This window comes from Leucopleurus acutus (genome assembly GCF_964270905.1).
Source record: "Leucopleurus acutus genome assembly, chromosome: 11".
Classification (NCBI taxonomy): Eukaryota; Metazoa; Chordata; class Mammalia; order Artiodactyla; family Delphinidae; genus Leucopleurus; species Leucopleurus acutus.
The window spans coordinates 65,195,600-65,216,707 of record NC_139152.1 but is presented as its reverse complement, the minus strand read 5'-3'; the positions used below and the strand labels follow the sequence as shown (position 1 = coordinate 65,216,707).

The 21,108-nt window shown below is 34.6% G+C and overlaps 1 protein-coding gene across 7 annotated transcripts in view; it reads left to right on the top strand.

Moving 5' to 3' along the window:
* The window catches only part of PPP1R12A (protein phosphatase 1 regulatory subunit 12A), a gene marked incomplete at its 3' end in the record, with an annotated part of 150,007 nt that overhangs the window by 128,393 nt on the left and 506 nt on the right, over positions 1-21,108 (top strand). For 5 of the 7 annotated variants that reach the window (XM_082850013.1, XM_082850016.1, XM_082850012.1 and 2 more), the window contains 5 exons: positions 5,470-5,486; positions 6,748-6,883; positions 10,044-10,148; positions 15,394-15,441; positions 18,413-18,463. In XM_082850013.1, the coding sequence (XP_082706139.1) occupies positions 5,470-5,486; positions 6,748-6,883; positions 10,044-10,148; positions 15,394-15,441; positions 18,413-18,463 (357 nt within the window). Of the gene's footprint in view, positions 1-5,469; positions 5,487-6,747; positions 6,884-10,043; positions 10,149-15,393; positions 15,442-17,637; positions 17,669-18,412; positions 18,464-19,568; positions 19,704-21,108 lie in introns of those variants that run through there. The other 2 variants (XM_082850014.1, XM_082850018.1) reach the window with 2 other exon arrangements.

The window sequence follows — 21,108 nt, the reverse complement described above, 5'->3', positions numbered from 1 at the left end:
TTGTAGAGGTATATTTTTGGATATACACAACTGTCAAAACTCATCAAACTGTGTTCTCTAAGTGGATGTAGTTTATTGTATGAACCTTCAAAGTTGAAAAGAAATATGTAAATTAACCTTCAAAGTTGAAAAGAAAAAACAAAGAAGAGAATACAGTTTTCCACTGCTGTCCAAAAGTAGAGTGTTCCATAATCTTCAGTAAGCCACATAAAGTGAGGAGGGAATTACTTTAGGACACATCTTGCTACCGGATGCAAGAGATAAATTGAGATAAATCGCGGTGCTCAAAGACACAGTCCAAAGCTGTGGCAGCTTAAACTGAGTGTAGTTCCCAGGGAAGGAGCTTGGCGGTGTCTCTTTTGCTGCTGAGGGTGTGCTGCCTCTATAATGGCTCGCTGTAAAACATGTTGAGTACTGTTTGCACTTTTTGCCTTTTTTCGTAAAAGCAAAGTGGCGTAAACGAACTTTTGAAAAGCAGGGGCTACCTGTAATAACCTTTGACCAAAGAAAAGTATCTAAAGAATATCCAGAAGTAGTGCATACCTTACCAGGTCCAGATTTTAGTTTTGTAAATGGCAAAGTTGTATTCTGGAGAAGATAATAGGTCATTTTAACTTGCTTTACATTTGTTTAGAAATGTAGTGTCTCTAAAGGATTTTACATTCATTATCACAGCTGATCTTCCTCAATAATCTTCAGGAAAAGCCCCCCCACCTCGCCCCCTCAGTATTGATGAAGAAACTAAGGCAAGTTTGAATGACAAGGTTGCATAGCTAGCAAATGATGAAAGTTTCTTCCCACTAGTTTTTTTGCCCCTCTGTTCCCTATTGTTTGGCTGTACACAAAGCTGACATACTTACAAGAGCTGTATTCACATAAGGGTAGATCTGTACAACATAAGTTAGTCTTAATCTTTTATACTCAGCACTGTCTAGCCTGAAATCGTATTCTGATCATATTTTCTTCATTTTGACTTGGCGTTCCTACATAAAGCTGTTAAAATTACTTTCAATCGCAGGAATCTACAATAATGTGAAGTGCCCAGAAGTTGGTTCTCTGTGCTAGGTGACTCTGGACATTACTCTTAGGGCCTATTTTGACCCAAAAGTTACTTTTATTTTACCTTTAGATAGCCAGACAGATTGAGAAATTAATTACTAACAAGGGTAAATTATTTGCAGGGCAAAAGTTTTGTCATTTTTAAACCCTTTGCCTATCAGTTGTCAGCACTCCCCCATTTCACCTATACCTCTTCTTTATTATATTCTGTAAACTTGTCCATCATCTTCCTTGCCCATTGGTACACTATGAACTCCCATCTTTCAAGGAAAAACAATGGACAGGTAAACAAAAGCAAAGGAATTAGTAAACCATCTCCAGCTGACCCTTCTCACTGCCATATCACCCAGATCTCCTATCCCAGCAGGCTGGGATAGGAGGGGAAAGATATTCTGGCTTACAAAGTTTTCTGGCTTACAAATTTTGAAGCATATTGATATATGTTGTATTTAAGTTTTACTGTTAAAATTATACATGAGATACATTAAGGTTGAGTAGAATATTGTTTCTATGAAGAAAATTTTTCTTAGTTCCAAACAATTTAAATAGTCTTTGTTCATTTTAAAACTAGAGGATTGTTTGGATCTTACTTTGTTCTAGCATTTTTTTCAGTTACAAGTAATGCAAAACCCAGCTTAAACTGGATTAAACAAAGAGAATTTTTTATAATTCAGTTATATTACACAACCCTCTATGTCAGACAAGGCCTACCACTGATATATTGCAGCCGTTTTGCTGCTAATGCGGGCTACGTACCATCTCATCTAAACTTAATGACTGCTGTACCATGAGGAAAAGGAAGAGTGGAGGTTAAGACACTAACCCATAGTGTCTTTACAATAGACTAGAAAAGTGCTTCCGCTAAATAAGTGTTGCTCTCTTATGAAAATTTGTAGCATCAGCCCTTTTTTTTTCTGTGAAAAAGTATGAGCAATACAATTGTTCGGTGCATTTTATCATTACCTCAGAAGTGTGTTTGATAAACAAAACTTGTATTCAGTTTATAGAATCCCAGTTCACCAATTTGAAAAATGGCTTTGTAGCATATACTTTTTCGCTTCAAACTAAATTGTAAGTTGCCGAAAAGTTGTTAAATATTTTGAATTACCTGTGAAGCTACCTTCAAGATATAAATTAAAATTAAGGTGAAATTTGAATTACTTTATCATAATATGGTTCATTCTTTCCAAAAATGGGGCTTCTGTTGCTTGGATTATTATAATTTGCTTTCATTAAACTATTGGATGATAAAACTTTTACCATGAAAAGAACATTAGTAATAAATCAAAAATTTAAGTAAGACAGACACCAAGGCGAGAAACTAAAAAGAAAAGATTAGCAGATTTGATTATTTAAACATGTAAAGCTAGAAAATGGCAAAAAAGATGCCCTTATTAAAATTGAGACACATTTGCTCAGTTAAAAGTAAATAAGCTGGGGCTTCCCTGGTGGCGCAGTGGTTGAGAGTCCACCTGCCGATGCAGGGGACATGGGTTCGTGCCCCGGTCCAGGAAGATCCCACATGCCGCGGAGCGGCTGGGCCCATGAGCCATGGCCGCTGAGCCTGTGCGTCTGTAGCCTGTGCTCCGCAATGGGAGAGGCCACAACAGTGAGAGGCCCACGTACCGCAAAAAAAAAAAAAGTAAATAAGCTGGACTTCCCTGATGGTGCAGTGGTTATGAATCCGCCTGCCAATGCAGGGGATACGGGTTCGATCCCTGGTCCAGGAAGATCCCACAGCCGTGGAGCAACTAAGCCCATGCGCCACAACTACTGAGCCTGTGCCCTAGAGCCCGTGAGCCACAACTGCTGAAGCCCGTGCGCCTAGAGCCCATGCTCCACAACAAAAGAAGCCACCGCAGTGAGAAGCCCGCGCACCGCAGCGAAGAGTAGCCCCCACTTGCCGCAACTAGAGGAAGCCTGTGCACAGCAATGAAAACCCAATGCAGCCATAAATAAATAAATAAATTTTTAAAAAGTAAATAAGCTTAGCCCTCTTTTGTAGCACTTAAAAGATATTTGTACTATTTAAAAGACAGTAAAACAGAGGCAGAATCCATGAAATTTATAAATGTTACAAAAGAAGAAATATAAATGGCCAACAAGCTTAAAGTACATTTATTCTCATTAATAACCAAACAATTAATACAAAAGTGAAATTGGCAAAGGTTAATAATGCTTAGGTTTGGCGTGATTAGTATTGAAATAGGCATTTTCATATAAGATTTTGGGATTATAATTAATATGTTTTCTTGGGAAATCAGTTTAGCAGTACAAATCTGAAGGCTTGAGAAAAAGTTCATGCCTTTTAGCTTAGCAATTCCACTTTGAGAAATATATTCCCAATGAAATGACTTAAGTTTGGAAAAACAAGTCTACAGTGTTAACAGCAGCATGGCTCTTGAAGCAAAATATTGAAAACATCCTCATTGTCTATTAGTTGGGAATATATCAGAATGTATTTGCATGGATAGATATTTTATGTGTTCACAAAGATATGTATACAGAAAAGATTAACAGTGGTTATCTAGGGTGTTTGAGAGATGGGGAATTATAGAGGAACTTTTTATACTGTGGTATTTTATATGAGCTTATGGTACTGTAATCAGAAAAACTTAAAGGGCATTTTTACTTTGGAAAAATAATTTTAAAACACATGGAACCACAAGGACATTATGCTAAGTGAAATAAGCAGGTCACAAGAAACACATAGTGTATGATTCCACTTAAATGAGGTACCTAGAGTATTCAAACTCATGGGTAGCAGAAAGTAGAATTGTGGTTGCCGGGAGCTAGGGGTAGGAGGATATGGGGATTTGTTTAATGAGTATAAAATCACAGTTTTGCAAGATGAAAAAAATTCTAGAGAGCTATTGCACAACAGTGTGAATATTGTCAGCGCTACTGAACTATACTCTTAAAAGTGGCTTACAGGGTATGGTTTGTTTTATGTGCTTTCTACTACAATTTTTAAAATATAAAACATAACCAATACTTTAAAAACCATGCTTTTTAAAGGCAAAGAAATAGAATTTGAGTGATTTCTATGACTACTTGGAGTTTTTATTTATTCTTAAATTTTAAATCAGTGAACCAGAGTGCAGACTGTGAGGTGAGATGTGATGTTTTCATTTGATATGTATACATTTTATTTCATGTGTGGCTAGTTTCCTGAATTTGGATAAATAATATCTTTTGTTTGTTTCTGCTCTTTTTTTAAATTGAGATATAATTGACATATAACATTATATTAGTTGCACATGTACAAAGTTGTTATTTAATATTTGTGTAGTGTGAAATGATTAGCACAATAAGTCCAGTTAACATCATCACCACACATAAGTACAAGTTTTTTTTCTTGTGATAAGAACTTTCAAAATCTACTCTTTTAGCAGCTTATGAATTTGAATGATATCATGAAAATTGAAATTTAACTTCAAAATTGTTCATTATTATAAAACTAAAGAATAAATCAATAAAGTAAAGCATTACATCAAAAAAATAGGAAGCAGGTAAGAAATTGGTTTTGCAAAGGAAACTTAAATAGACTTAGGAAGACATTTTTAGTCTGAATGAGACTTCAGACAGTCCCAAAGGAACCCAGTAATTTCACAGTGCATTCAAGGTTAAGTATAAATATCTAATTTCAGAAATTTAACAAACCGTTTCTGAATAGTTATTTTATAGAAAATTATAGATTGCGTGTTTCAGTAGAAAGAGAAAGAGCTAAAGATGACCATCCCCAAAAAATTCTTTGACTTCAATAAGACTATTTTATCCTATTAATCATTTCACTATTTAGATAAGAAGAGTTTTGGAACTTCAGTATAGCATACCACTTGCTTAAGAAAATTAATTATAATTTCCTGTCTCCTAATTGCTAAACTTTGAAGGAACGTATAGCTGGATTTCCAGAAAATAAATTTTAAGCAAAATATGTATATACTGTCATACGTAAAATACTTTAGGCATTCATTTGTTTGTCTCCGATGGCCTCAAAAACAAAAATGGGAAAGATAATTGCTTTGAGATGTCCCATAATAAACTTGCATTTCTTAATATAAATGTTACTTTTTCCTGCTAAACAGGTTGTAAGTAATGGATATGTCTTAGTCTCTCTTTTTTTTCCTTCTAATTAAAAAAATAATGTATGGTGCCATTTTGTAGAAATTCACAAAATATGACTATAAATTGGCAAATGTAATCGTATAGTATTAGACAAGTAGAAATATACAGTGACTGTCCTAGAATTTCTTTGTAAGAACAACTACATTAAAGTATATATAATAAATAGGTGTTAGTTTAATAGTGTGAAAATAGTATTGATGTTAAATTTTCTTGATAAATCAATAAGTTACTTTAATGAAAGCATAAAAATTTAGTTATGCTTATGTTTTTCTCTCTTTATAGACGGATTCCATTTCTAGGTATGTTTTACTTTTTTTTTTTTTCTTTTCTTTTACTGACCTTTTACTCATTTTTATCCTTTCTAAAAATATATTGCTAGATATTTATAAATTTTTTAAGTTGGTAGAATTATTTTAATAATAAAAAAATCTGTAGATATTTAGATGACCTGATAAGTGTTAATAGCTTTCTTTATCAATGGCTTTACTTCTAGTTCAATAGTTATAGTAAGTCACTAAGAAAGACTTTTTCTCAGATCTTTGCAACAGTGATAACTTTTCTTAGTTTTCCTAACCATCCTAAGTTACTTAAACACTGACCATCTCATTATTCACATCAGAGACTGATGAAACCCACCAGAAATTTATTTCACTAGGTATTCAGAATCTTCTCTCTTATCCCTGCTTCAGATAAAAGAAAACCAATGAAGACACTTTTTAAAAGTGTCATCTAGCTCAAATTGTTCATCTTTTCAGAGAACCTCCACAATATCCTTGAATCTAATTTTTGTTCCTCTTGCCCATAATTGTTAACCAAAGCTTTGTAAAAACTAAGAACAAATTTTTATATACTGATGATTCTATTGAATTGAAGTGTAGAGGCAGTAGCATTTATCAGAAAAAGTAACACAAATTCAGAACTAGATAATAAGAGGATCCTCATTTTCAAATGAGATATGTTCTTCTTGTTTAGGACAAACTGTTCTGTTATCCCTCGGTATCCCTGAGGGATTGGTTCCAGGATTCCCCCCGCCCCCCCCCGCCCTGGCTTCCGCAGCGGATACCAAAATTCACAGACAATCAAGTCCCTTATATAAAATGGCATAGTACTATCTATCACTTCAGATAGACTCTAGTTAGTTCACCATCTAAAATGTTACTAATTTTAAAATACAATTGTATGCCACTTAAAAAAAGGAAAAGTGCTACCAGTTAAACTATAATACCCATCAATTGTAAGCCTTGTTCTGATTTTAGAGATGTTAAAATGTGGGGGAAAAAAATGTACAGTTTAAAATTGTTGAAATAATTCATCATGATGTAAAACCAGTTTTGACTTTCAAATATAGAGATTTTGAACTTCCCTTCTCAGTTAAGGGAAATTAGTGTTAAAAATAACTTCCCATTTATTTATTATATATCATGAAAGTTAATTAGATAACCGATGAAGGAGAATATTACCTACTATTTTGGAATATCTAGTTTAATATACTAGGATGCATGTTAATGTAAGTTGTGAAAGCCTATAATAAAGATTTTGACTCAAACTCATCTTTTGAAGATATGAAATCAGTTCTACATCAGCTAGTGATCGGTATGATTCCTTGCTGGGTCGCTCTGGATCGTACAGTTACTCAGAAGAAAGAAAACCTTACAGTAGCAGGCTAGAAAAGGATGATTCAACTGACTTTAAAAAGGTACTGGGTTATTTATTTATATTTAATTAAAAATAATCTTTTTGTTGAGATTTTTATGTTTGGATATTACTCCTGGAAACTCATAATTAAATCAGTTTATTGAAATAACTTACTTAAATTTTCAGTTTTTGGTAATTAATGGTAAGTAGAATTTAAAAAGCTATTTGTTTAGAGGAAAACATAGGCAGAACAGTCTATGACATAAATCACAGCAAGATCCTTTTTGACCCACCTCCTAGAGAAATGGAAATAAAAACAAAAATAAACAAATGGGACCTAATGAAACTTCAAAGCTTTTGCACAGCAAAGGAAACCATAAACAAGACCAAAAGACAACCCTCAGAATGGGAGAAAACATTTGCAAATGAAGGAACTGACAAAGGATTAATCTCCAAAATTTACAAGCAGCTCATGCAGCTCAATAAAAAAAACAAACAACCCAATCCAAAAATGGGCAGAAGACCTAACTAGACATTTCTCCAAAGATATACAGACTGCCAACAAACACATGAAAGAATGCTCAACATCATTAATCATTAGAGAAATGCAAATCAAAACTACAATGAGATATCATCTCACACTGGTCAGATGGCCATCATCAAAATATCTAGAAACAATAAATGCTGGAGAGGGTGTGGAGAAAAGGGAACCCTCTTGCACTGCTGGTGGGAATGTAAATTGATACAGCCACTATGGAGAACAGTATGGAGGTTCCTTAAAAAACTACAAATAGAACTACCATACGACCCAGCAATCCCACTGCTGGGCATATACCCTGAGAAAACCATAATTCAAAAAGAGTCATGTCCCAAAATGTTCATTGCAGCTCTATTTACAATAGCCAGGAGATGGAAGCAACCTAAGTGTCCATCATTGGATGAATGAATAAAGAAGATGTGGCACATATATACAATGGAATATTAATCAGCCATAAAAAGAAATGAAATTGAGTTATTTGTAGTGAGGTGGATGGACCTAGAGTCTTTCATACAGAGTGAAGTAAGTCAGAAAGAGAAAAACATACCGTATGCTAACACATATATGGAATCTAAGAAAAAAAAAAAGGTCATGAAGAACCTAGGGGTAAGATGGGAACAAAGACACAGACCTACTAGAGAATGGACTTGAAGATATGGGGAGGGGGAAGGGTAAGCTGTGACAAAGTGAGAGAGTGGCATGGACATATATACACTACCAAACATAAAATAGATAGCTAGTGGGAAGCAGCCACATAGCACAGGTGATCAGCTCAGTGCTTTGTGACCACCTAGAGGGGTGAGATAGGGAGGGTGGGAGGGAGGGAGACGCAAGAGGGAAGAGATATGGGAACATATGTATATGTATAACTGATTCACTTTGTTATGAAGCAGAAACTAACACACCAGATGTAAAAAAAAAAAAAAAAAAGCTATTTGTTTATTTGAAGGAAAAGGGAAAGTACCCAGGACTTCCTGCACATTTAAGTCTCTCAGGCCAGTACTGTAATACTATGGTTGAGCTAAAAGGGGGCACTGAGTAGATGTGGGGTAGAGGGGGGAGGGTGTTGTGCGTGCATGTGAAATCTTTTCTTTATTTGTTAATAGGAAGCAGCCAAACAAAGAATATAGCTTTTCCCAGGACAGTATAGTATTTCCTAGGTAACCGAAAAACTTGTGAGATAGTTCAAGTGCTGTTAAGGGTTAAGGATGGAACTAATTAAGAAATAAGTCCTGGCAACAAAATAATCTAGAATTCTGAAGATCATGATTCTTCATATTGTAAGCTTTGAATAAACCTAATGAAGTTTGTTGTGGAGGAGGAAGGTGTGTGGTGTTTGTACATGTCCCCAGGTATTTGGCAGCTGTTTGAATCACCCACTTTCTTACAAGCCAAATCAACAAGAAAAGGAAGGTAGGGGGTCAGTTTATGTTAGGAATAAGATTCATTCGTTCAGTAAAGAACTGAACACTGAATTGTGCTTAAATTAGTAGTGAAGTTCTGCTCATGGGCAGTAGAGATGGAGATCCTGTCCCTGCTCTTATGAGCATCTTCCAGACAGACCTTATCATATAATGATACAAATCAATGGATAATCTTTAAATTGAAACCATTATCCTGAAATAAAGAAACGGTTTTATAAAATTGTGTAACAAAAGAAAGTGACAGGGCCTAAGGATAGATTTCCTAAGGAAGTAACACTTCAGCCAAGAACAGAAGGATGATTAGTAGTTAACTGGCAAAAATGGGAGAAAAAAGTGTTCCAGATGGAGAGAAGGGCAAGCACACAAACCAGCCTGGTGGTGGGAGGGTACATGATGTATTGAAGTAATTAAATTTTCAGTATGGCTAGTAGAGCGAAGGGGATGGTGGTGTGAGTTTGCACCTACAGATGTGTAGGCTGGGACCAAACCATCAGTGCCTTACAGGCTGTTTTAAGGATTTCCTTATACTGAGAACATTGGGAAGCCATTCAAGGGTTTTTTAATGTATGGAGGTTAATGGAATGGTTGGCCTATGAAAATTATTAGATTGTCATTTTGAAAATTTAACTCTTGCTGCTTTGTATAAAACAGATTAAAGAGAGGTCAGGAGAACAATTCTAATAATAGAAATATCTAGGTAAGAGATGATTGTAGACATCTATGGTTGTAGTAGTAGAGATGAGGAAAAAAGAAGTAGTAGATTCAAGTGCTATGAAAGTGTTCAAGAAATATTTTGCTTTCCTTTTACCTTTAGTAAAAATAATACAAGTATAATGATAAATGCAACTGATACTCCCATCTCAGTATCAGGAATTAAAGAGTGAATGATAGGCAGAAAAGCTCAGAGATCCCAAATAAAAATCATAATGCTCCTGAACTCCAGCTGTGGTCACAGTGTGGTCCCTCTTTATCAGATAACTGAATTTTTTTAATCAAACTGAAAAGTTAGGATTTTCAGTGAAGTAATAAATTTTAAATACCAGAACTAGTTTTTAAAGAGTTTATGTGGGACAAATACACCTGAATAACCAAAAATTTCTGCCTTGAGACCACAAAGCATTAAAATATTTTTAATGCTTTCTTTAATAGTTCGTATGTTACATTAATCTTTCTGTTTTAGTATTGTAATCAATGGGAAATCTTCTTAAAATAGTAAAAAAGCAGAAAAGTAATTTGTTCTTCTCCCCTAATTTGTATAGCTTTATGAACAAATTCTAGCTGAAAATGAAAAGCTGAAAGCACAACTACATGATACAAATATGGAACTGACAGATCTTAAATTACAATTGGAAAAGGCCACCCAGGTTTGTACCTTTTTCTCTTTGTTACTCTAAAGATAATGGTTGTGATTTATTCTATCTGAAAATTGCATTGAAATGTTCTCTTGTGTTCTAGATATAAGTTTGGTTATTGATAAAAGCTTATTTATTAATAGTACAGAATCAAGATAATACAGTTTACCAATAATTTATTTTCTTCTAAAGTGAATTTAAAATATGAACGTATATAACCTTACGGTAGAAAGTCAAAGTATTTTTAAGCCTTTTAATACCTATGTTGTGGTACATGAAGGATTTTAAATGCTTATTTCCAGCATACCAAATGTAGCAAGGCAAAGCATCTATCTATACGGAATCTTCTTAAAGCCATAAAATTTTGTATAATAATTTTTATTCATTATGAATGTTTCCTGTTTAATAAAAAAACCTTTTTAATACTTTGACATAATAATTTGACATAATAATTCTGGAAGAAGATAATTTTAGTCATAACTCCTTTTACCTTCCTTCTGTGCAACAACCTAGTAGAGATAATTTTAGACAAGAAAACTAGGATAGCCAAGCAGAACTCACAGCCTTGTACATATGATCTAGGATGTGTATGATCTAAGAATTGTTTCCCAAGCTCTTTTTTCATAAAACACTAGTTCTGGGAGATAGTTCTGGCACATTCCCTCTTCCTTCTCTTGCCCCCCTTCAAAACAAAAAAAAGAAGAGGAAAGAGCTTTGTGATCCAAGAAACTGAGAAATACTATATGTTCTATATCTTGGAGATTTTACAGGGTTTATTTATATGTTAAAGGCTCTAACGAGTCCTGTAATTTTTAAGGAAACAAACTTGTTTAATTTTAACATAAGACTTTCTAGCATAAACACATTTCTGCACTAAACTTTTAGAATCCAGTTTGAAAACACTGATCTAAAATGGCGTCCTCAGTTCTGTAAATGAGACTGCATACTTTCTGTGACCATTCTTTTATACTCATCTTTCTCATAATTTTTAAAATTACTTCTCTATGTTGAACTTACACTTATTACCAGGTCCTTTTTTGTTGTTAACCACTATTACATTGTGAAGCAATTGTCTATGTACAGTGGAGACTGTGCTAAATTTGCAGGTATCATGCTAACCTTGTGAGGCTATGAAGACTCAGATTCCATCAGGTAATGAGGATTTACTATGAAGATACACAGTGAAGTACAGAACAAGAACACGTTTCATAGTGAGGTGTCATAAAAACTTGGACTGTCACACAAGTTTAAACTTGCCGTCTTACACTTAGGCTTCATGGTAAACTGGAACGTCGTCATTCTTCAGGTTGCATTAGTAGCTTAGTGAGCCGCTGCAAAGTATTATAACTAGTTCCCAGAAAATAGTTTCAGCTCTAGAGATTTGGTCATAATATTTTCTAAATAAAAGTGTCCACTGCTCCCTACTGTAGTATTCTGTCTTATGGTGATTCAGCTAATCTGTGTTTCCACTGCTTACTGCCATCTCTATGTTTCTCTGCTTTTCTACCTACTCTCTTGTCATCTAATTCTTCCTATTTGTTTCTCATTCAAACTCTAGAAGAGAGGGGAACTGATAGAATTAGCCAGTTATCATCAACGTGAAGCAGTCCTGTTAGTGCCCATGGACCTATTAGTGACCATTTCATAGGACACTGGACAACTATTGCAAGCTTCCTTTGGGTCAGGTTCCAATTTCTGATCCCATTGACTGTCACCAGAGAAATAAGTCACTGCATTAAAGAGTATGACAGCTTCTGCCTTAGCAGGCATTCTAAGTGTCATGCCCAGTATACTGAATTAATAATAGGAGGGGTAATTAGAGTATGAGATATTGAGTAAATATTCAAAGTTAGTATCTTATACTATGTAAATGTCATTTGAAAAATTTAGGGATATATGTAAAAGTAAAACTGATAGGACATTAAACTTTCTGTTCAATTTTAGAGTTACTTATCCTGAGCATTTAAGTCTACTGTGAATCTTTCCACCTGATGTTTTGGGTTTTTTTTTTAACATTTCTTTTGTAACTGTTCATGAATAAACATAGTAGTGGCAATTTTGATAGTCACGTGGAATTTTTCCAAGGGAACGATCATCCTGTTAGGAATTAATCTTGGGAATTCCCTGGTGGTCCAGTTGTTAGGCCTCCGTGCTTTCACTGCCGTGGGCCCAGATTCAATCCCTGGTTGGGAAACTAAGATCCACTAAGATCGTGCAAAAGGCGCAGCACAGCCAAAAGAATTAAAGTTGAAGTTCAGGTCTGTGTGATAGTATTTAGCCAAGGACTCTAGAATCCTTGAATCCTGCCTTAACCCAGCCACCCTACTCCCTGTACAGTCTCCAAGGGAGGGAAATAGGTTAATTTACCAGAAACCAGTTGATGAATAATGATTTTGTCAAATGTCAATTCACCAGGTTTACCAATTGTTATTTTAACAGCTTTAACTAGAATATTTACCAAAAATATTAACTAAAGTTGGGCTTCCTTGGTGTCGCAGTGGTTAAGAATCCACCTGCCAATGCAGAGGACACAGGTTTGAGCCCTGGTCCGGGAAGATCCCACATGCTGCAGAACAGCGAAGCCCGTGAGCCACAACTACTGAGCCTGCATGCCCACCTAGAGCCCGTGATCCGCAACAAGAGAAGCCACCGCGATGAGAAGCCCACGCACCACAACGAAGAGTAGTCCTTGCTTGCCTCAACTAGAGAAAGCCCGCAAGCAGCACTGTAGACCCAATGCAGCCAAAAATAAAAACAGTAAATAAAATTAATTAATTAATTAAAAATAAAATAAAAACATCAAAAGTATATCAGAATTAGCTGAAAGTCTCATCTTTTTAAAAATTTATTTATTTTTGGCTGTGTTGGATCTTCGTTGCTGCTCACAGGCTTTCTCTAGTTGCGGTGAGTGGGAGCTGCTCTTCGCTGCAGTGCACGGGCTTCTCATTGCGGTGGCTTCTCGTTGCAGCGCACGGGCTCTAGGTCGTGGGCTTCAGTAGCTGTGGCATGCAGGCTCAGTAGTTGTGGTACATAGGCTTAGTTGCTCCGCAGCATGTGGGATCTTCCCAGACTAGGGCTCGAACCTGTGTCCCCTGCCTTGAAGGTGGATTCTTAACCACTGTACCATCAGGGAAATCCCTGAAAGTCTCATCTTATTTGAAATTCTGAATTTGATTTCTAACAGTAAGCAATGGGAATACATTAATTAACTTCTATTTTTCCAGGAAGAGTAAGCACAAAAAACAAAATCATTTAAAACAGCAGATTAGGAATTCCCTGGCAGTCCAGTGGTTAGGGCTCCATGCTTTCATTGCTGAGGCCATGGGTTCAATTCCTGGTTGGGGAACTAAGATCCTGCAACCTGTGCAGTGTGGGGAAAAAAAAAATTAAAATAAGTTAAACAAGTTAGATGGCCATGATTTAGATCTTTATTTATATACTATAACGTTAAAAAAGAAATTGTGCAAAAAAGGGTCAAAAAGTAACTTGGTTTACAAGCCCTGATGATACAAAAATATGAATGTTGGAAGGGTTGACAGAAGAGAAAATTATATAAAGAAATGTTTGGTTTGTTTTGTTTTGTTTATTTATTTTATTTATTTATTTTTGGCTGAGTTGAGTCTTCGTTGCTGCACATGGGCTTTCTCTAGTTGCGGAGGATACTCTTCGTTGTGGTGCACAGGTTTCTCATTGCATTGGCTTCTCTTGTTGCAGAGCATGGGCTCTAGGTGCACGGGCTTCAGTAGTTGTGGTGCACGGACTTAGTTGCTCCGCGGCATGTGAGATCTTCCCAGACCAGGGATCGAACCCATGTCCCCTGAATTGGCAGGTGGATTCTTAACCTCTGCACCACCAGGGAAGTCCCCTAAAGAAATGGTTTTTATTTAATTAATTATTTATTTTTTAATAAATTTATTTATTTATTTGGCTGCTTTGGGTCTTTGTTGCTGTGTGCAGGCTTTCTCTGGTTGTGGCAAGCGGGGGGCTACTCTTCATTGCAGTGTGCGGGCTTCTCATTACGGTGGCTTCTCTTGTTGTGGAGCACAGGCTCTAGGCGTGAGGGCTTCAGTAGTTGTGGCACTTGGGCTTAGTTGCTGCACGGTATGTGGTACTTTCCCAGACCAGGGCTTGAACCTGTGTCCCCTGCATTGGCAGGCAGATTCTTAACCACTGTGCCACCAGGGAAGTCCCAAGAAATGTTTTTTAAATCACCAAAGTAAACAGTGAAGTTGTGCTTAATCAGTGATGAACCATATATATGTATGTAGAGAGAGTTTTTTAAAGTATATTTTGTGGTTAATGATCATAGCAGAGCATTCTTATTAAGTAGTTGTCAAAAACCATGTTTGGTAAATTTTTTAAATTGGTTATTCAGCAGATTGGCTTCTAGGGAATGAGCCTTTTGATGAATTCATTTTCAGCAAATAGACCAGGAATCCCAAGGGAGATGTATGAACAGAGGTCAATGTAAATGAGAGCTAAGCACTTGTTTTTTAACTGGTCCTGTGCTCAATACCCATATATGCACAGCTCTCTGGTATTGAGTGCAGCATGTGGCTTAAAACCCCAAGGGCCCTTTTCATCCCCCAGATCTCAGTATTTGTCAACTTTAGTTGATTGTATAGTACAAGAAGCAGAAACAAATGAGACCTGACCTTACCAGAAGAAAAGTTATATGGCTAGGATTTCTTATAAGTGACAGTGGATATGAACCTTCTTACCAATTTTGGAACATGGATGATTGGGGAAAAAAACTCTAGAGAAGGAGTGAGCAAAACTAAGGTAGCTGTGAAAGAGGACCAAAAGGCCAGTTTACTAGTCTGACTGCATGAATACAGTCACACAACCTGGTCCAAAGTACATTTCAGTCAAGGTCGTGGACTCTGAGCACTAAGGTTACCCACTCTTCCTGGTGTAGGAAAAGAGAGAGCTTGAACATCGGAGGGAAAACTAGGATATTTTTGGCTTTGCTCCATAGTACTCACCCATCCTTACTCTCAGCTCAGCTGTAAAGACCCGAGGAAAACCGATACATAAACGATGAGAACTGTGGAGACCATTGTATTCCTAAGCATTCCTCTAACTCTTTATTTTTTCAGTAGAAATCCTGTTTTCTCTGTTCTTTGCTTACACCTGTGTATTACTCCTGAATAGTGTGATTTCTTCGAATACCAGTAGAGGAGAGTTACTGTGGTCCTCTCCCTTTCCCCATCTTTATTGCAATTACATCTCTTCTATATTTCTTACTTCCTTGCAGAGACAAGAAAGATTTGCTGATAGGTCACTACTGGAAATGGAAAAAAGGGTAAGTGTCCATCTTACTGAATAAGTAATCAATTTCCCCCTTTGTTTTTTATATAAGCAATGGTAGGTTTTTTGGTTTTCTTTAGTTTTGTTTTTATAGATGGTAGTTTTAATTAGTTTAAATTAATATTCAATAATTTGATTATAAATGTTTTCTAGCTTATCTTCTTTATAGAGTCTTATGGGGTGAAATTACCTTGTTAAATTTAATTTACCATGTTATTCTTTTAATGTACAAAAAAAATCTTGCCTTAATTATGAAATATACACATTGTGATAGTGAATCTGATATTTTTAAAATGCCATTTATCTCTCTTTGATTTTCTGTGGTGATATACTTAAAACACTTTAATCATCTATACATTTAGCTTAATTCTTTACAAAATTAAAATACTTCCATTCTTAAAGTTTTTAAAGATCTGGGGACCAAATTTTCAAATTCTTTTTAAAGTTAATTTAACAATATTTTATTTAATTTTGAGTTTAAATATTTAACTTAAGTAGGCTCTTCTAAAACAAACAAAAAAAAGATTACAAGAAAATCCTTTTACCATTTTATGTCTTTCTGCAATTTTTTATCTGGCCGTGATATATTCACTTGTATTTTTCTCCTTTTATTATTATTATTGCCCAGGGATTTGGCAGTGGGCATAAGAAAAACTCCACAAGTTTAGTCTGAGCAGTTGAAGATCTATAAATGATCAAAAGTTAATGGAAAAATTAACTCAAAGAGTACCTGTAGTACAGCTGAGCAGTGGCTAGATTTTCAAGGTTTCAGCCAGAGAAGAAATTACATACTGTGGAGCTCTGATCTCTAGATCGAAGAATAAATAGTCAAGAGCACTTGATATGAGAATATTTTCTTCCATTCCATTTTAAAAATTTACCTTGTTGACCCCAAAAAAGGAGAGACATGATAAAAATACCAAATATATAAACATAACAGTTAATGTCTATGTCATTTACTAAATTGTAACGTATAATAACTCCTAGTTTTATTATGATTTCATGAGGTTTTAAAAATCGTTGTTCTGGGCCATTTAAAAAACTATTGATCTAACTTATAATTGCTAAAAATTTGGAATCACTTATTTTATTAAATTTAATGTTGATTATTATACCACAGTATAACTTACTGAATTTTACATCCAAGATATGTGAAACAGTAAAGAAATGTTTTCAGTTCTCTTTTATCCATACTAATAGTTGAGATGAAAGACATAGATAACCATATACTTAATCAAAATATTATTTATTTTTGAGATAGTCACATTTTTAAGAATATTTTATTTTTGTGAAAGTAATTTATTTATTACAAAAATTTTAACAAAAGATGAAAATAAAATCTCCCTATCATGTAGAGATAAGTGACAGTTTAATGTTTATCTTTTTTTTTTCATCTAGGCTTATACACCTACAATATATACATGTTCATATTCTGACATTCTCACCTGACCTCCTCTTTCTGCCTGTCAAATGCAGATAAATTATGAAGTAGCTAATCTACTTTCAGTTTAACAGACATTGGTAATCCTAGTATTAATAATAACTGCCAAATTTTATTCAGCACTCTTTTACATACCAGGCAGGCACTGAATTAAGCACTTTATATGCATTTTTTTCTCTTAACTATATTTTTAAATGGTAATAAGTTTATTTGTTAAATATAAGAAATTTCCTGCAACTTTACAGTTGTCAGTTTGGCAGTGAGGCAGTTCAGTATAGTGCTCTTGTCTTGCTTTACCACTACATAGTTAAAATCTTGAAGGCACATAATAAAATTGAGAATGATGGGGTTGTTACCTGTCAGTTGGAGGAAATAATGCTGTTGCTGATATTTCACAAAGTTATGAGGATCAAATATAATATTATATGTCCTAATATTTTGAGAAGTGCAGTGGTTTTATGAATGTGTCATGGATGTATTGTTAAATAGGAGAAAGGTCTGTTTATCAAAAGTAACATTTTTGTCTGTGTAATAATGTTTAAACATGCTAATAGTAGAATAACACAGTACTTATAAGACTATGGGTAGGATTTCATCTATTTTTTAAAATCACATACTCTAAAAACGTTAACATTTACAGTAAATGTACTGCTTTACTAAATATCAACATTAATTATTAATCTGGGAAAGAATGTCTTAGAAATAGTTTCAGTGTGATTAAACTAAATTTAAATGGTTTGTATCTGAAAGGTGACCGGCAAGAGTCAGTATCTTCTGGGCGGTATGACCTAACCAAAGTTTTAAGCACATTAATTACTGCTGCTTGCTTTTTGCATAACACCTTAGAATGCTTATTATTTAAGGGAGAATAAAACTGTACACTGCAGTAATATACTGTATGTTGCCTTTGCCTATCACTCTTTGAAACAAGATAGTTTAAAATAAATGCTACAGTTGCTTCTTCATTAGATTCACTGCATTAATGCTATGTAGAGTATCAAACTAAATACAAAGCTATAAAGTCAATTGGACAAATAATGACTAGTTAACATTGTGGGTGGAGGAGATGAACATTTCTTAGATCCTTTTGAAATTTAAAGTACAGATATTTTAGGCACGTTTGCTTCTTGCTTTTCTGCTTTTTATCACTATAGAGTAATTGCATCTTTGTGTGAGTTTCTTTTTTTTTTTCTTTTCTATTCAATCCTCAGTCTTGAGTATTGGTTTACTCTATCCCTAACCTAAGTTTTATGTGAACTAAAAACAGTTTAAACGTGTTATGTAGCATCTTACCAGAAAGTCAAAGCTTTAAAGAAAGAGCTTACAGGAAGTAACAAAATAATGATCCTCATATTTATTTCTCTCAAATTTTGGAAAGCTCTTTACACATCACTGGCATCGCATCTTTTTCTACACTGCTCCTGATTTAATTTTTTATTCTAAAGTGTCACTATTTCACAATTTAGAAGAAAATTTAAGAATATAATACTTAAATCATTAACATTAGTACCTTAAATTCACCTAGGAACGAAGAGCTCTAGAAAGAAGAATATCTGAAATGGAAGAAGAGCTCAAAGTAAGTAAATCATGCTGCAGTATAAACTCAAATTTTACAGTACCATTACAGATACTATGTTTACATTAATTGTTCTTAAAGCTGCTTATACAGTTTGTGAGTTATCTATATCTTGTGCTTTTTTTTCTTCCTAAATCCAGGTTTTAGGTGAGCTAGAAAAGTATTTAAAACCCAAATCTTTTTGTTAATCAGTTTTCATGGCACTTTTGATGTTCAGGTATAGAATAAATTGGACAATAATGACTATAAGATTTGGGATTTATCATTTATTTGTTGCAGTTTAAATACTCTGTTCCTTGGAGAATAACTGGTGAGGAGGGATCACTATAGAAATGTTCTCTTTTGAAAATAAAGGACATTAGGGGCTTCCCTGGTGGCACAGTGGTTGAGAGTCCGCCTGCTGATGCAGGGGACACAGGTTCGTGCCCCGGTCCGGGAAGATCCCATATGCCGCAGAGCGGCTAGGCCCGTGAGCCTGCGCCGATGAGCCTGCGCTTCTGGAGCCTGTGCTCCGCAACGGGAGAGGCCACAACAGTGAGAGGCTCACGTACCGCGAAAAAAAATAATAATAATAAAATAATAAATAAATAAAAATAAAGGACATTAGAGTAGTGGACAGTCAGAGGTACAGTTTATCAAACTCTGCATCACCTGTGAAAATAAGTTCATTTTGAATATTGGAAGGTACATTCTTCTCAGGAAAAAAAAAGAATGACATAGTTAATTGATTACCTCTTATTACATTGTCTTGCATAAAATATCTATCACATTATGAATTAATGGACTAATGCATAGGAAATTATGCCCATAGAATTAGAATTTCAAGATTTAAATGTTTTTCTATTGAATTATTTAGTTTCTTATTAAAACATTATTGAATGGCTTTGGAGAAAATGTTTTTGGATTTTGTTTGCCTGTGTATTTTGTTTGGTAGGGAATTTTAGAACTACACTGTTTACTTTTGCAAATTTCATGGAATATTCTTTTAAGACTCTTAATTTTTTTCTTCTTACATTTGTTATCTGTGATTCTTTATGTTTTCATTGTACTCTTTTCCACTTTCTTATTTTTTACTTTCTATTTCTTTATGTTCTGATTCCTGCAGAATCTGCACCAAATAAAGCAAATTCAAACTCTGAGAGAATTAAATGAGCGACTGCTGACTGAGAATAGGGCCTTGACAAGAGTGGTAGCCAAGCGCTCAGGGTTCTGTAGGCAACTGCAGTCTGTGAATCTATAATTTATAGTTTCATCATTTCTTCTTAGTAGAGCCAGGCAGGTGTTTTTGTATTAGTAAGCGTGTCTTGAGCTCACTTTTACAAATTAATGCCATTGTGTCTGGAGCTTATCATATAACTGTTTAATTATGCATGGCTTCTCAGAATGTTAGAAAGTGTCACTAATTGTGTATTGTGACTGATAAACTGCAGTAAACTGAGGGAATGATCGAGGCATTTAGATAAAAGACTTGTCTGCACTTTTGCAAAGCTAATGCACATTTTGGCTCTACAAATATTTTAGCACTTAAAAATATGGCTGTTTAAAACTCTTTACTAGAAAGAAAATGGAACATGTATTTTACACATAATTAATATATGTTGAAGCCGAAGATTAAACATGAATTATCTGCTTTTCAAAATAATGTCATTTTCAGTCAGAACCATCTTCGTTAATATTCACGTAGTTCTCTATTAACAGCGGTATCCTAATAAACTTATTAGTTATCCTAATAAACTTCAGATTACTGTATTTTATATCCCTGCATTCTGAGCACAGGTAAGAATTGATTGGTTCCACATAATATTAAACTCTTCATAAAGATTTTGCTTAAGGTAATTTTGCAAGTAGTTTTACTTTTATCTAATTTGATAACCTAGTACATTTTGAAAGCTGAGGAAAGAGACCTAAATATCTTGGAAAGTATATTTTAATGTCTAAAATATAAGCTATTCCATTTCCAAGCAAATCTGGCAGAGCACATGTGATTTAAATCATTCTTAGTAGAAAATCCAATTAACTTATAATAATTCCACCCCCTCCTTCAGTTTGTCTGTAAAACAAAAAATAGTTTTGTTTTCAGGATGTAAGGGTGTGTTTTTCTATTTACTCCAAATACTACTTATATTTTTCTATGCTTGAATATTTTTATAAATTCAGACTTACTACTTTGGCTTATAAATTATTTTATACTATTCTAATGATAGTAATAATTGCTTTGTTACCATTTAATTGAGCACTTATCTTGGATCAGACATTGTACTAGGCACTTAAACTTAGTACAAGGTAAATCATTTAAGGAATTTTAATAATTTAGAACAAGTCTAATTCCCTCAAAACTTCCCTAAATAAGCTGGTTTTCTTGTGGAATAACAGTATGGTTTGAGGTCTGACATAAATAAAGCAAAAGGCCTTAATTTAGGCTGACAGGAACTCTTAAAGGAATTCCCTTTAAGAGCCTATCCTAACAAAAATAGGCTTCCTTTCCTTGGCTGCTCTAATATGGTGTGCTCGTGACTCATAATGTCAAGTGATTTAGTACATTTCAATTGATAACTTTGGGAGAATAAACCTTTCATTTCATCATTTATTAAACTAATTAGCTTCACAAATGGGGGGGTTCTTCCTGATACATGTTTTAGTCACTA